This window comes from Pongo pygmaeus, chromosome 2, assembly GCF_028885625.2.
Source record: "Pongo pygmaeus isolate AG05252 chromosome 2, NHGRI_mPonPyg2-v2.0_pri, whole genome shotgun sequence".
NCBI classification, from domain to species: domain Eukaryota; kingdom Metazoa; phylum Chordata; class Mammalia; order Primates; family Hominidae; genus Pongo; species Pongo pygmaeus.
The window spans coordinates 107,789,451-107,802,929 of NC_085930.1; the positions used below are offsets into that span (position 1 = coordinate 107,789,451).

Sequence of the window (13,479 nt, forward strand, 5' to 3'; positions counted from 1 at the left end):
CACACACATCTTTGCAAATGATGCTATAATGCATCATCGCAAGGTCTACTTACTCATAGGACTACTTTTAAACATTCCCCCACCCCTCCTCAGCACACATTAAAGCTGTAGAAAATGGTTTTTATTGTAGGTTAGCAGCCAGTTAGAAAAACCTTTCAGGAATAAGGCAGGTATATTTGGCTGGCTTCTGACTGAGAAAATACAAACACTCAGCAAACCAAACAGCACTTCTGAGCTTCTTGGGCTTTTGCATTTTAATCACTGTTCTCGATTTTACTCACAATCTCTTCTCTTTCAACATTAAAAATAAATCCTTTCTTGAACTTTTGCCCTCTGAAGTTTTGATCTGGAAGGGAGTTTTTTGGGGTTTTTTTTTCATGTTGCTTCTTCACAGTCTTTCAAAATAATTATAATACCCACAGGGAGTCTCTGTCCTTATACTAGGCAGGCTTGGAATAAATGCCACTCCTGGGCCCTCTCTAGTGTCCATCCCTGCCTCTCCAAGCACATCTATACAAGGCCAGTGTATTTCAACCCTGTGCTGAATAGAGGTATTTCATTTTCCCTTATCTTCTCTCTAAAAATAATCCTAACTAAAAGACCCAGAAGAAATATGCCCAAGTGAGAGTCAAGCACAAAAATGTTGGCAATGGACTAGATCAGAAGTCAGTGGGAAGATTTCAGCAGAAAATCTCTCCTAGCAGCAGGAAAAATATGTGATTTTTAAAATTAAGATGGGAAAAGATGAAAATGGTCAACGATTTCGTACTTATTACTTAAACTCCTTGGGTTGGGTTTCCTTGCTGAGGCAACCCTTTAAGAGACTAGGTGAGAATGCAACCTCTTCCTACATTCCAAAGCTCCACCCGGAGCCTGTCCTGTCTTCATCATTCGTTTTTCAAGATGACACTGCATGTTCCATGTGCTCTGTCACATGGTGGCCTCATACTGAAGCATACGAGCCTGGCCTAATTATTTTGACAAAATCTAAATTAATAAGAGATTAATTTCAGGCAAAGAAAAAGTTTGCCTTCCAAAGGGAACCTCACAATCTTATTAAGAGAAAAGCAGATTTTTCACATTTGCTGGTGTTACTACTTTCACCACCTACCAAAAAACAAACAAAAAAAAAGCATTTATAAGATAAATGTCCATCCACCATCTGAATTACCTTAGAATTCCAAAGTCCTTTCCTTTTCACTGCTGTTCTTCCCAACTAACACACACATACACACACACACATTCTTGCACATGCCTATATGCACATACACCCCTATATAGACTCATGGGTGCACACTCTTCTCGTGGCATAATTTCTCAAAAAAAAAAATTCTTGCAAGTATACATTTTATTTTATTTTTATTTATTTATTTATTTATTTATTTATTTGAGACAATGTCTGGCTCTGTCGCCCAGGATGGAGTGCAATGGCGCAATCTCAGCTCACTGCAACCTCCACCTTCTGGGCTCAAACCATCCTCCCCCCTCAGCCTCCCAAGAAGTATACATTTTAAAATCTACATTAAATTTTTCTTTTTCTGTCCCTTAAAATTACAATGCCTGGTCATCATACTGTGCTCATTAGACACTATTAGAGTTGCATTCTATGATTAATATATAATTAATGCCATTCTATTTCAAATTTCCCAAATTCTTATTTTTCAAAAATGACGTGAATTTTATTTCAGTCTGTACATTATTAAGAATGCTATATACAGGCAGATCACTTGAGGTCAGGAGTTCAGGACCAGCCTGGCCAACATGATGAAACCCTGTCTCTACTAAAAATACAAAAATTAGCCGAGTGTAGTGGCGGGAGCCTTTAATCCCAGCTACTTGGGAGGCTGAGGCATGAGAATCGCTTTAACTTGGGAGGCAGAGGTTGCAGTGAGCCAAGATCATGCCACTGCATGCCAGCCTGGGCGACAGAGTGAGACTCTGCCAAAAAAAAAAAAAAAAAGCCACATAATGTTCTCTGTGAAAGATCCACTTTCATTCATTCATTAATTTTTGTCATTTGAAAATGAGAAAACTACTTCATTGGTGTTTTTTGTTGGTGAAAGTACCAGCATAGGCCACATTCAGTGGCTCACATCTGTAATCACAGCACTTTGGGAGGCCAAGGTGGGAGGATCAATTGAGCCCAGAAGTTTGAAACCAGCGTGGGCAAAAAAGCGAGACGCTGTCTCTACAACAACAACAGAATAGTCAGGCACCATGGCTCGTGCCTATAGTCCCAGCTACTTGGGAGTGTGCGGCAGGAGGATCACTTGAGGCCAGGAGTTAAGAGGCTGCAGGGAGCTATTATCTCACCACTGCACTCAAGCCTGGGAGAGTCAGATGTCCTTCTGGTAGATACGAATGGAGTAGAATATTTAGACCAGACTTTTAAGTTCATTATTACATGAAAATTATCTCTGCAGAGCAAATTTTTAAAAACAGGAAGAGATTAGTTCCCATTTCTGCCTCACATGTTGTGTATCATCAACGAGCACCACCCAGGAGAATAGAAATCCTGCCTTTTGTTTTAGATTCTACTGTCAGCCATTTTTACTTTTACCTGTGAAGTAATTTTTACAAGGAGCAACACCTCCAACTATGTCCCTATTTCTTGGAGAGCTTCCTAGAGGCCACAGTTCACAGTTTGTGCATTAATCACAAGGTGAGTAAATAAAATCAACTTCCTCTGAAAACCACAATTTACAACTTTAAGTGAACAAATACCGATTTCTGTGGCAAACATCTCATAACAAATACTTGTATCCTCAAGGTTCAAGTCAACAATTCTTAGAATTATATTTTTAATATGACATTATAGGAAAACTCTTTGCTCTTTTTAATAAAAACAGACTCAACTTTTTGGCAATGAGATACAAGTTCAGATTTAACAAAATTCTCTATCTTTCTCTTTTGGATCTAAACAAAGGCACTTTCAAAACAGTTGTGTCTATAGCTTCTTATTTTCTCAAGATTTCCATTTTTAAAGCATTGAGGTTGCTCATTTTTCATTCTGTAGTTTATAGAGCATATGAGTACAGTTTACAAAATACAGCATGTGATTTTAACTTTAACAAATGATAAAAAATATATTAGGGATATAATAAATTATTTCCATGACACTAGGTAAAAACGTAAGTATGTATTATTCAGCTCAGTACCTGTCACTTCGACTGTTTCTGTGTCATCATACTTACCCCAGCATTCCTGTACACTAGTCCTCCAGATCTTCCCTTGACCTTGGAGGTCATATTGAAGGGTTAATTCCCATTCTGGCTACAGTATTTACAAGTATAAGCCTTGTGGAATTTTTCAGAGTAAGGAAGAGCAACACAAAATAACCTTGTGGAGCATGAGATGCTTTTTCTTGGTAATACACCCTGACAGCTGTTAAAAAGAACCAAGTATGGTAACATTTATTTTTAATCTACTATTCATATACTTATTTACTGTTCTCGGAAATGGATATAGACAGTATTTTTCTTCTTGAAAATTGAATGTGTAAAGGAGTGAGATCCTGGAAAGGCTTTTTAAAAATTATGGTAAATTGATTTAATCCATTTCTTAAGAAAAGCACAAAATTAGCAGACATTAAAACCAGCATTTCCTTTATAAAATGATCATTATGATTAAATAATTTGAAAAATCACAAAACCCTTTTTTTCCTTACATAGCAGAAAAAAAAACCAAAAACAAATAAACTATGAACTTGGGGTGATAATGACTTGTCAATATAGTTCATCAATTGTAACACATGTACCACTCTAGTGGGGGATGCTGATAATAAGGAGTAGGAGGCATATGTGGAGACAGAAAGTTTATGAGAAATCTTTGTACCTTCCTCTCAATTTTGTTTTGGATCCAAAACTTCTCCAAAGGATAAGATCTACTTTTAAAAATTGTCTTTTGGCCTATCCAACGACATCTCTAGCGGGTTTTAAAAAACGTTTACTTTAAATATTTAAAATTGAGTTTTAGTCTATTAGGCAATTTAGTCAATGTGATTAACTCCTAGGTTGGTATAACAGTCCAAAAGTCAGGTGTGAGGAAAACATCCCTTTTATTTTTATTTTTAAATTTAATTTAATTCAAAGTCCTGGGACGCGTAGCTGTTTTACACAAGTAAACGTGTGCCATGGTGATTTGCTGCACTTATCAACCCATCGCCTAGGTATTACACCTCACATGAATTAGCTATTTATCCTGATGCTCTCCCTGCCCCCAACCACCAACAGGCCCCAGTGTATGCTGTTCCCCTCTGTGTCCACATGTTCTCATTGTTCAGTTCCCACTTATAAGTTTGTAAGTGAGAACATGCAATGTTTGGTTTTCTGTTTCTGTGTTAGTTTGCTGAGGATAACAGCTTCCAGCTCCATCCATATCCCTGCAAAGGACATTAACTTGTTCCTTTTTATGGCTGTGTAGTATTCCATGGTGTATATGTGCCACACTTTCTTTATCCAGTCTGTCATTGATGAGCATTTAGGTTGAGTCTGTGTCTTTGCTATTGTGAATAGTGCTACAATGAACATACACATGCATGTATCTTTATCATAGAATGATTTCTATTCCATTGGGTATATACCCAGTAGTGGGATTGCTGGGTCAAATGGTATTTCTCATTCTACGTCTTTGAGGAATTGCCACACTGTCTTCCACAATGATTGAACTAATTTACACTCCAACCAAAGTGTAAAAGTGTTCCTATTTCTCCACAGCCTTGCCAGCATCTGTTGTTTCTTCACTTTTTAATAATCACCATTCTGAGTGGCATGAGATGGTATCTCATTGTGGTTTTGATTTGCATTTCTCTAACAATCAGTGATGTTGAGCTTTTTTTCATGTTTGTTGGCTGCATAAATGTCTTCTTTTGAGACGTGTCTGTTCATGTCTTTTGCCCACTTTTTAATTTTTTTTTCTTGTAAATGTATTTAAGTTCCTTGTAGATTTTGGATATTAGACCTTTGTTAGATGGATAGATTGAAAACATTTTCTCCCATCTTATAGGTTGTCTGTTCACTCTGATGATAGTTTCTTTTGTTGTGCAGAAGCTCTTTAATTATGTCCTATTTGTCAATTTTTGCTTTTGTTGTGGTTGCTTTTGACGTATTTGTCATGAAATCTTTGCCTGTGCTTAGGTCCTGAATGGTATTGCCTAGATTTTCTGCTAGAGTTTTTATAGTTTTGGGTTTTACATTTAAGTCTTTAATCCATCTTGAGTTAATTTTTGTATAAGGTGTAAGGAAGGGGTTCAGTTTCAATTTTCTGCATATGGCTAGCCAGTTTTCTCAGCACATTTATTAAATAGGGAATCCTTTCTCCATTGCTTGTTTTTATCAGGTTTGTTAAAGATCAGATGGTTGTATATGTGCAGTCTTATTTCCGAGATCTCTATTCTGTTCCATTGGTCGATGTGTCTGGTTTTGTACCAGTACCATGCTGTTTTGGTTACTGTAGCCTTGTAGTATAGTTTGAAAGCCTCCAGCTTTGTTCTTTTTGCCTAGGATTGTCTTGGCTATATGGGCTCTTTTTTGATTCTATATGAATTTTAAAAAATTTTTTCTAATTCTGTGAAGCATGTCAATTGTAGTTTAACGGGAATAGCATTGAATCTATAAATTACTTTGGACAATATGGCCATTTTCACAGTATTGATTCTTCCTATCCATAAGCATGGAATATTTTTTCATTTGTTTGTGTCCTCTCTGATTTCCTTGAGCAGTGGTCTGTAGTTCTCCTTGAAAAGGTCCCTCACTTCCCTTGTTTTCTATATTCCTAGGTATTTTATTCTCTTTGTAGCAACTGTGAATGGGAATTCATTCATGATTTGGCTCTCTGTCTATTTTTGGTGTATAGGAATGTTTGTGATTTTTGCACATTGATTTTGTATCCTGAGACTTTGCTGAAGTTGCTTGTCAGCTTAAGAAGCCTTTGAGATGAGACTGTGGGGTTGTCTAGATATAGGATCATGTCATGTGCAAACAGAGACAGTTTGACTTCCTCTGTTCCTATTTGAATACCCTTCTCTTGCCTGATTGCCCTGTCCAGGACTTCCAATACTATGTTGAATAAGGGTGGTGAGAGAGGGCATCCTTGTTTTGTGCCAGTTTTCAAGGGGAACAGTTTCAGCTTTTGCCCATTCAGTATGATACTGGCTGTGGATTTGTCATAAATGGCTGTTATTATTTTGAGGTACATTCCATCAATACCTAGTTTATTGAGAGTTTTTAACATGAAGGGATGTTGAATTTTATTGAAGGCCTTTTCTGCCTCTATTGAGATAATCATGTGGGTTTTGTCTTTAGTTCTGTTTATGTGATGGATTACATTTATTGATTTGCATATATTGAACCAGCCTTGCATCATGGGGATGAAGCTGACTTGATTGTGGTGGATAAGCTTTTTGATGTGCTGCTGGATTTGGTTTGCCAGTATTTTATTGAGGATTTTTGCATTGATGTTCATCATATCCCTTTGATTTTTTTAAGATACAACTTAATTTTTAACTTGAACTCTCATTTTCTAGGGAAGGCAGAGAAAATCCATCAATTTGTACCCTACCCACCATTTGGTGACTTTTCCAAGAAGCTGGGCTAAGTTCCAGGAAAAAGCTCTGTAAGTTGACAAGTTCATCTGACATATTATAATTATGTTTTGGTGGTGGTTGTTACTGCTTTTTTATTATTATTCCAGATTAGATGAATGGGATGATGAGAGTAGCTCTTAGCATAAAGAAGGGAATGGTGATGATTTTGAGTTATTTCATATGTAATCCTAGGATGTGCTGGAAGCAGCAGGAGAGAGAGAAGAACTCATAAGCAACTCTGAATCATCTCATTGGCAGATAGTGATAAAATGGTTGGTGGTAGAATGAGACCAAGACACACTGATGGATTATGAGTTCTCCTTAGATGTGTTGAATGTAAATAGTTTTTGAGAATCCCACTTGGAGAATACCTGTAAGCTCCTGCAAATATAAATTTGGAATGCAAATGAGAGGTGTGGTTGGAGATGCAGATTTTTTTTTTTTTTTTTTTTTTGAGACGGAGTTTTGCTCTTGTTGCCCAGGCTAGAGTGCAATAGCACCATTTCTGCTCATCGCAACCTCTACCTCCCAGGTTCAAGTGATTCTTCTGCCTCAGCCTCCTGAATAGCTGTGATTACAGGCATGCGCCACCACACCTGGCTAATTTTGTATTTTTAGTAGAGACGGGATTCCTCCTTGTTGGTCAGGCTGGTCTCGAACTCCTGACCTCAGGTGATCCGCCTGCTTCAGCCTCCCAACGTGCTGGGATTAAAGGTGTGAACCACCACACCCGGCCGGAGATGCAGATTTGATGGTCATCCTCAGATGCAACAGATGAAACCCTGGGCATGAATGGAATTACACAGCCAAGGGGGATACATGGTAAGACAAAGCAGCTGAGGAGAATTTTCAAGGGATACCAATTTTCAAGGGTGTGCAGCAGAGGAGCCAAACATGGACAGCAAGAAACCACAGAAAGGAGAGGGCAGAGTAGCAAAAGCCCAGGAAACTGTAAAGGAGGAGGTGTCCATAGTGTAAAATGGTGCAGACCTGAGACAAGGCATTCAACTTGGCAGCCATCAGCTCATTTGATGGCTTTTGAGAAGTCTGTTTCAGTAGGGAGGAGGAGAAGAAAGCCAAAATGCAGAGTGAATGACAGGTGAACTGCAAGAAGTCAACAGAGGCCACTCCCTGGAGGAGTTTAGCAATAAAGAGGAGGAAGAAGTTAGGGCAGCTGACTATAGAAAAGGTGTGGACAAAGAAAGGGTTGGTTTAGCATTGTTTATGGATTATCATTGTTTATGGTTTGTCATTGTTTTGTTTCTTTTTTAATGTGGAGGAGACTTGAGAATGACTTTAAACTGAGGAAGGATCAAAGAAAAGGGAAGAAAATGAAGATATAGAAGCCAGAAAGAAAAATCTTAAGGGATAATTGATGGAGCTTGGTCCTAGCAGAGGCAGAAGGGCTTAGATGAGAACGGGATCTAGTTAACCCTGGACAAGAGTTCTTGCGAATCAGTAGAGCAAGAAGAGAAGAAAATACATGCGTGTCCTAGAGGAAAAGATGAGAGCTTAGAATCTCTTTGTAGTCCCATGACACTTATTACACATTTAATAATTTTGCTCTCTATATCTGTGAAAAGAGTAAATAGTAAACTATGAATGATAATCATTGCTCTCAAAGTAAGTCACACCAAAATTTCTATGCATCTTGCCTCAAAAAAAGATGTTTCCCCTAGTGTAGCAAGAAAGTGAGCCTAATGTTCATAATATTCCTACATGATATACCTTTGTGTCCCTCAAAAAATAAATGGTGACTTTCTGTTTAATTTTGCTATTAGATATCTGAATGGGACCTGCCCAGTGCATCTAATTCAAATCAAAGAAATTTTGACAGGACCTTACCAAAGCCAAGCATGCCTGCTCAAAAAAAGCTCATGAAAAGGGTTATGAAACAATTAATCAACCACAAGTAAAGCCCTTCCATCTGTTCCACCTACCCCACCTTCAGCGTGAAAGGCCTGGGTCTCTTCAGCCATCTGGAGAAAAAAAGAAGAAAAAGCTAAAAATAGTGGGCTGCAACCAAAATGAAAATATCTAAATGTTGATAACAGTGTTTGAAGAGGAAAGGGCATGTTCCTTTGAGTGGTTTCCAATCTAGGTCTCATGGCCTGAAATGTCTGCCTAACTTCTGATTTAAAGAGAACAGAAATGAATACTGGCTCTTAGAAAGAAGGTGCCTTGATTGGGGTGAGCACATAAAACAATGGAAAAAGTGACAAAAGCTGCTTTTGTCTTACCTTTCGTTTTCTCTTTTCATCATTAAACTGTAAAAGTAATGCCTGTCTGCTTAAGAAATAAATTCAAGTTACAGACATATATAAAGTAGGGATCAACCACCTCCCATCCCTACTGCCACTCTAGCACCTCTTCCCACATTTTGATATGAGGAATTTATTGCTTTACCTTTCCAAATTTGCATGTATATGTGTTTACAAAAATGGGATCTTACTATTCTCCAACTTGACTTTTTTCTTTTCACTATATATTATGGAAATTTTTCCATGTCCGTGCACATGGATTCTTTTCTTTTGACGGCTACAGAAAACTACTCTTTTACTGCTCCATAATTTATTTAGTCAGTCCCCCATAAGAGGATCATTTAAACCATCTCAAGACTTTTTATCACAGAAAAAGCAGCTGTAAACATCTCTGTACATCCATCTTTGTGGTCTTGTTGTTTCTTAAATAAATTCTTAGAAGTGAAGGCAAATTGCTGGCTTAAAGGGTGTGTACATTTTCAGTTTTGATGACAATTTCCAGACTGTCCTCCAAAAAATATCATACTAGTTTATCCTCCTACCAACAGTTTTTAAGAGTGCCTTTTTCCTCACGCCCCAGACACTACTGAGTGTTAATACTCTTTAAATATTTCCTTGCTTATAGATAAAGGTACTTTCTTTGAGCAGAAGGTTAGGGATATTAAGGGAACTTCCCTTCTAGAAAAGTAGCAGGAGAATCATATGTTAAGATTTAAGAGAAGGGAGAGAGATGAACATGTCAGGACTAGGAAAGCTTTAGGAGACAGCCACCTGGGTGGAGTGGAGCAGGAGCTGACCCACAATGTCCAGGCATCTAAAAAGCCCAGAGAAAATTGGGGAAAAAATGTCAAAAAGTTTTTATGAAGTCAATACAGTTAGTTATGTGACTTTTCTAGTTTGGGAACAAGAACAAAAAAAAAAAAATGAGAGACAGGGTCACCCAGGCTGGAGTGCAGTGGTGTGATCATGGCTCACTGCAGCCTTCACTTCCTAGGCTCAAGCCATCCTCCCGCCTCAGCCTCCCAAAGTGTTGGGATTACAGGTATGAGCCACCGCACCTGGCTGGGAAAAATTTAAGGTTGGAATCCATCAGTATGTTAAAATTGAGTCGTCTGGTGAGAAATAGAAACTTCTCGTGGTTAAATGATTGCACGAAGGCTTGACTTGAGACCAAAGAGAAATGAGTCAAAGAGAAGGACTGATGGGCCAGAAGAAAATAGAAGTTTCAAAGATCACAGCTGGCCAGGAGCAGTGGCTCACTCTTGTAATCCCAGCACTTTGGGAGGCCGAGGCAGGCGGATCACGAGGTCAGGAGTTTGAGACCAGCCTGGCCAACACAGTGAAGCCCTGTCTCTACTAAAAGTACAAAACTGAGCTGGGCGTGGTGGCAGGTGCCTGTAATCCCAGCTACTCAGGAGGCTGACGCAGGAGAATTGCTTGAACCCAGGAGGCGGAGGTTGCAGTGAGCCGAGATCGTGCCACTGCACTCCAGCCTGGGTGACAAAACTAGACTCCATCTCAAAAAAAAAAAAAAAAAAAATCACAGCTAAATCACAATCAAGTTAGAGGCAAGGTTTAAGGGGAGTGAGAGAGTTAGAGCAATGGTCAGAGAGTTGGTGATGATTAGCGAGGCGCATTTCCGAGTTCAAAATTTCAGCAAGGCATGGAACAGCTGCTGGCTATGATGGGGTGTGGGGAGCAGACAGGTCCTGAAGTGAATTGGAGCTGAAGGTTTCTGAAGAACAGCAGGTAGAGCCACGACAAAGGGGTGCTATGTGGGTCATCCATCAGGGATGGCAAGATAGGGTAGAGCCATTCTGCAGGTGACCTGCAGAAATCCCAAGGCCTGATTGAGTATGCTTGAATGAGTGAATGTTCTGGATGCTGAAGGGTTGATGGAGAAGAGGGGGCAGCAGAGCAAGAAACAAGAGCTTCATTGAGGGAGGGCTGGTTAAGAGGCTGGCTTCACTCAAGGGTCAGGAGGTGACTGTGAAGGACACACAGACTACCAGCCACCCATAGGTACAGGTGTTGGGAGGGAGAGGGTGGAGAGAAGGAAGCTTCCTCTTTGGTAAGGAGTGTTCAAGGAAAAAGCTGATGATCTCAGGACATCAAGAAATATATTGTGAATCCCACAAGGCATTCACTGGAAGCTGGAGAGGAAAAGTGTTGATTAGGATTTCTATCAGGCAATTTGGGGACACTGAAATGACTGAATGTGAATCAAGGGAATTAGGAATCAGGGCATCCGAGAATGGATAAAAGGAAGGAATGGTCCACATGGAGCTTCCCAGTGAAGGTGTACTGGTGCCTCTCCATGGTGGTGCTGCTGGGAGGAGGTGTAAGAGTGAGCCGATCAAGTCCCTCCATTCTGCAGGGACTGGGGAGACTGCGTATCTGGCTGGTAGCCTCTGCATACTCATGCACGTCCTTCCATCGACTCACTACATGACCTTGTAAAAGTTACCTACATTCACTTAGCCTCCATTCTCTCTCTTCACAAATAAGAGTAATCATAGTATCCATCTCATGAGGCTGTTTGAGGATTAAACATAGCATGTTAGACATGAAACATATATTACTGGAACACAGTAAATATGCAATCAATTAAACTATAATTACTCACATTGTAGAGGGTTTTAAAATATATATCCATTTTGAGGGGGAAAGTTTTCAAAATATTGTAAATTCTAAGTAACAAATACAATGGGCACATGGAAAAATCTCTCAACACACAAATAGAACCTTCTTATGTGGATACAACAGCGATCCTAGTAAAAACAACTATCTCCATGGTTTTGATGGCTTCTCTTACACAAAATCAAGTATAGAAATTCATACATTAAATCTCTTAAAATACAAATTTTTCTTATACATGCAGATATTTAAGTTCATGTTGTCTTCTGGTTTATATTCAGTCTCACTATTTTAAAATAAAACCAAAATATATCACATAAGAACAACTGGGAACCATTTATCTTCAATTCTATACACGAAAAGTATCAGTTCTGTGTATGTTAGCTGTTCAAAGTTATTCTCCACAGTCTTTTTTGTGGATGATTTCATGAAGACATTCTTACCATGTTTCTGCTATCCCTGTACTTGGGTTAGTTTTGCAGGCTGACCGGGTGGAAGTCAGATAAATTCCCTCCATTCCTAGAAAGACATTCTCTAATTAGCTTAACACTAGTCCCTTAGATTGGTGTCTTAGCTTCAATGGTAGCAGTAGACCAGATATGTAACTTTTCTTTATATCACCCTGGGTTTTAGTGTGTTCAGTTATTTTTTTCCCTGCCCAGGTCATTCGTTTCCTGCTTAATATTTTTAGCAAAGCAGTGACATTTTGGCAATATTGACTTCTAAAAGTAGAAGCTCACCTAACATTTAATCTCTTGGGGTTTGTAAGGAGCCCACATGCTGGGTTGTTTCAGGCATTGGTGCCCGTGTTTGCTATGTTCCCTCTGTCCTTTCTGCCTTGCTTCTCCCAGGCTAACATTTGCTAATCCCTGAAGATTCAATTCAGGGATTTTCCTCAAAGCTTTCCCTGAAACCCTAAATTGAGCTAAGTGCCCCTTGCCCGGTTTCCTAAAAGGTGATCACATTATGTTGACATGACATGATCCTCTAATGGGTCTGTCTGTCCTGCTGGATGGTTAGCATCCTTGAGAGCAGGGACCTTGCTTCATCTTTGTTCTCCCAACAACCAATAGGCACTTTAGACACAGGGCCGATGGCCTATAAAAATGTTTGAAATCAGAAATACACAGTTGCACCTGAACAACATTGGTTTGAACTGTGTAGGTCTACTTATACATGGATATTTTTCAATTAATATATTGGAAAAATTTTTGGAGATTTTTGACTATTTGAAAAAACTCACAGAAATATCAGAAAATTAGGATTTTAATTAATGCATAAAATATATGTACAGGTTGGTCTATTTTATAATTCACTACCCTAAAATATACACAAATCTATTACAAAAATATAAAATTTATCAAAACTTATGCACAGAAACACTTAGAGACCACATGGCACCATTCACAGCAGAGAGAAATGTAAACAAACATAAAGATGCAGTATTAAATCATAACTGCATACAATTAACTGTAGTACACTTTGTACTACTGTAATAATTTTGTAGCCACCTCTTGTTGCTAGTGCAATGAGCTCCAGTGTTTCAAGTATCAGCTTAAAATAGCTATGAGGCTAATTATCTCCACCTGAGCAGTTCATCTCTCCAGTAAATTATGTATCATAGTAAAAAAGTGATCTTCAGCAGTTCTTGCATATTTTGTGTGTAGTGCAACACTGTAAGCCTTAAATAACATCATGGGATCCATACAAAGTGTCACTAATGATGCTGGAAGTACTCCCAGTAAGCAAAGTCATGATATTACAAGAAAAAGTTGAATTACTTGATATGTACCATAGATTTAGGTCTGCAGCTGCAGCTGCCCTCCAGCATTAAGGACCACTGTAAAAAAGAAGAAAAGGAAATTCATGAGGGTTGCATCTACTCCAGCTGCTGCAAAAACCTTGTACTTTTGGTGAACTACCTTTTTATCTTGTATTAAAAATGCAGCTTTTATGTGGGTGTAGGATTGCTCTAAGAAGGCATCTCTAATATAGTTT

The 13,479-nt window shown here is 38.8% G+C and overlaps 1 protein-coding gene across 1 annotated transcript in view; it reads left to right on the top strand.

Moving 5' to 3' along the window:
- The window catches only part of LZTFL1 (leucine zipper transcription factor like 1), a 93,709-nt gene that overhangs the window by 53,927 nt on the left and 26,303 nt on the right, over positions 1–13,479 (top strand). Inside the window, exon 3 of the mRNA XM_063661969.1 lies at positions 6,524–6,612. Within this exon, the coding sequence (XP_063518039.1) occupies positions 6,524–6,612 (89 nt within the window). The remainder of the gene's footprint in view (positions 1–6,523; positions 6,613–13,479) is intronic.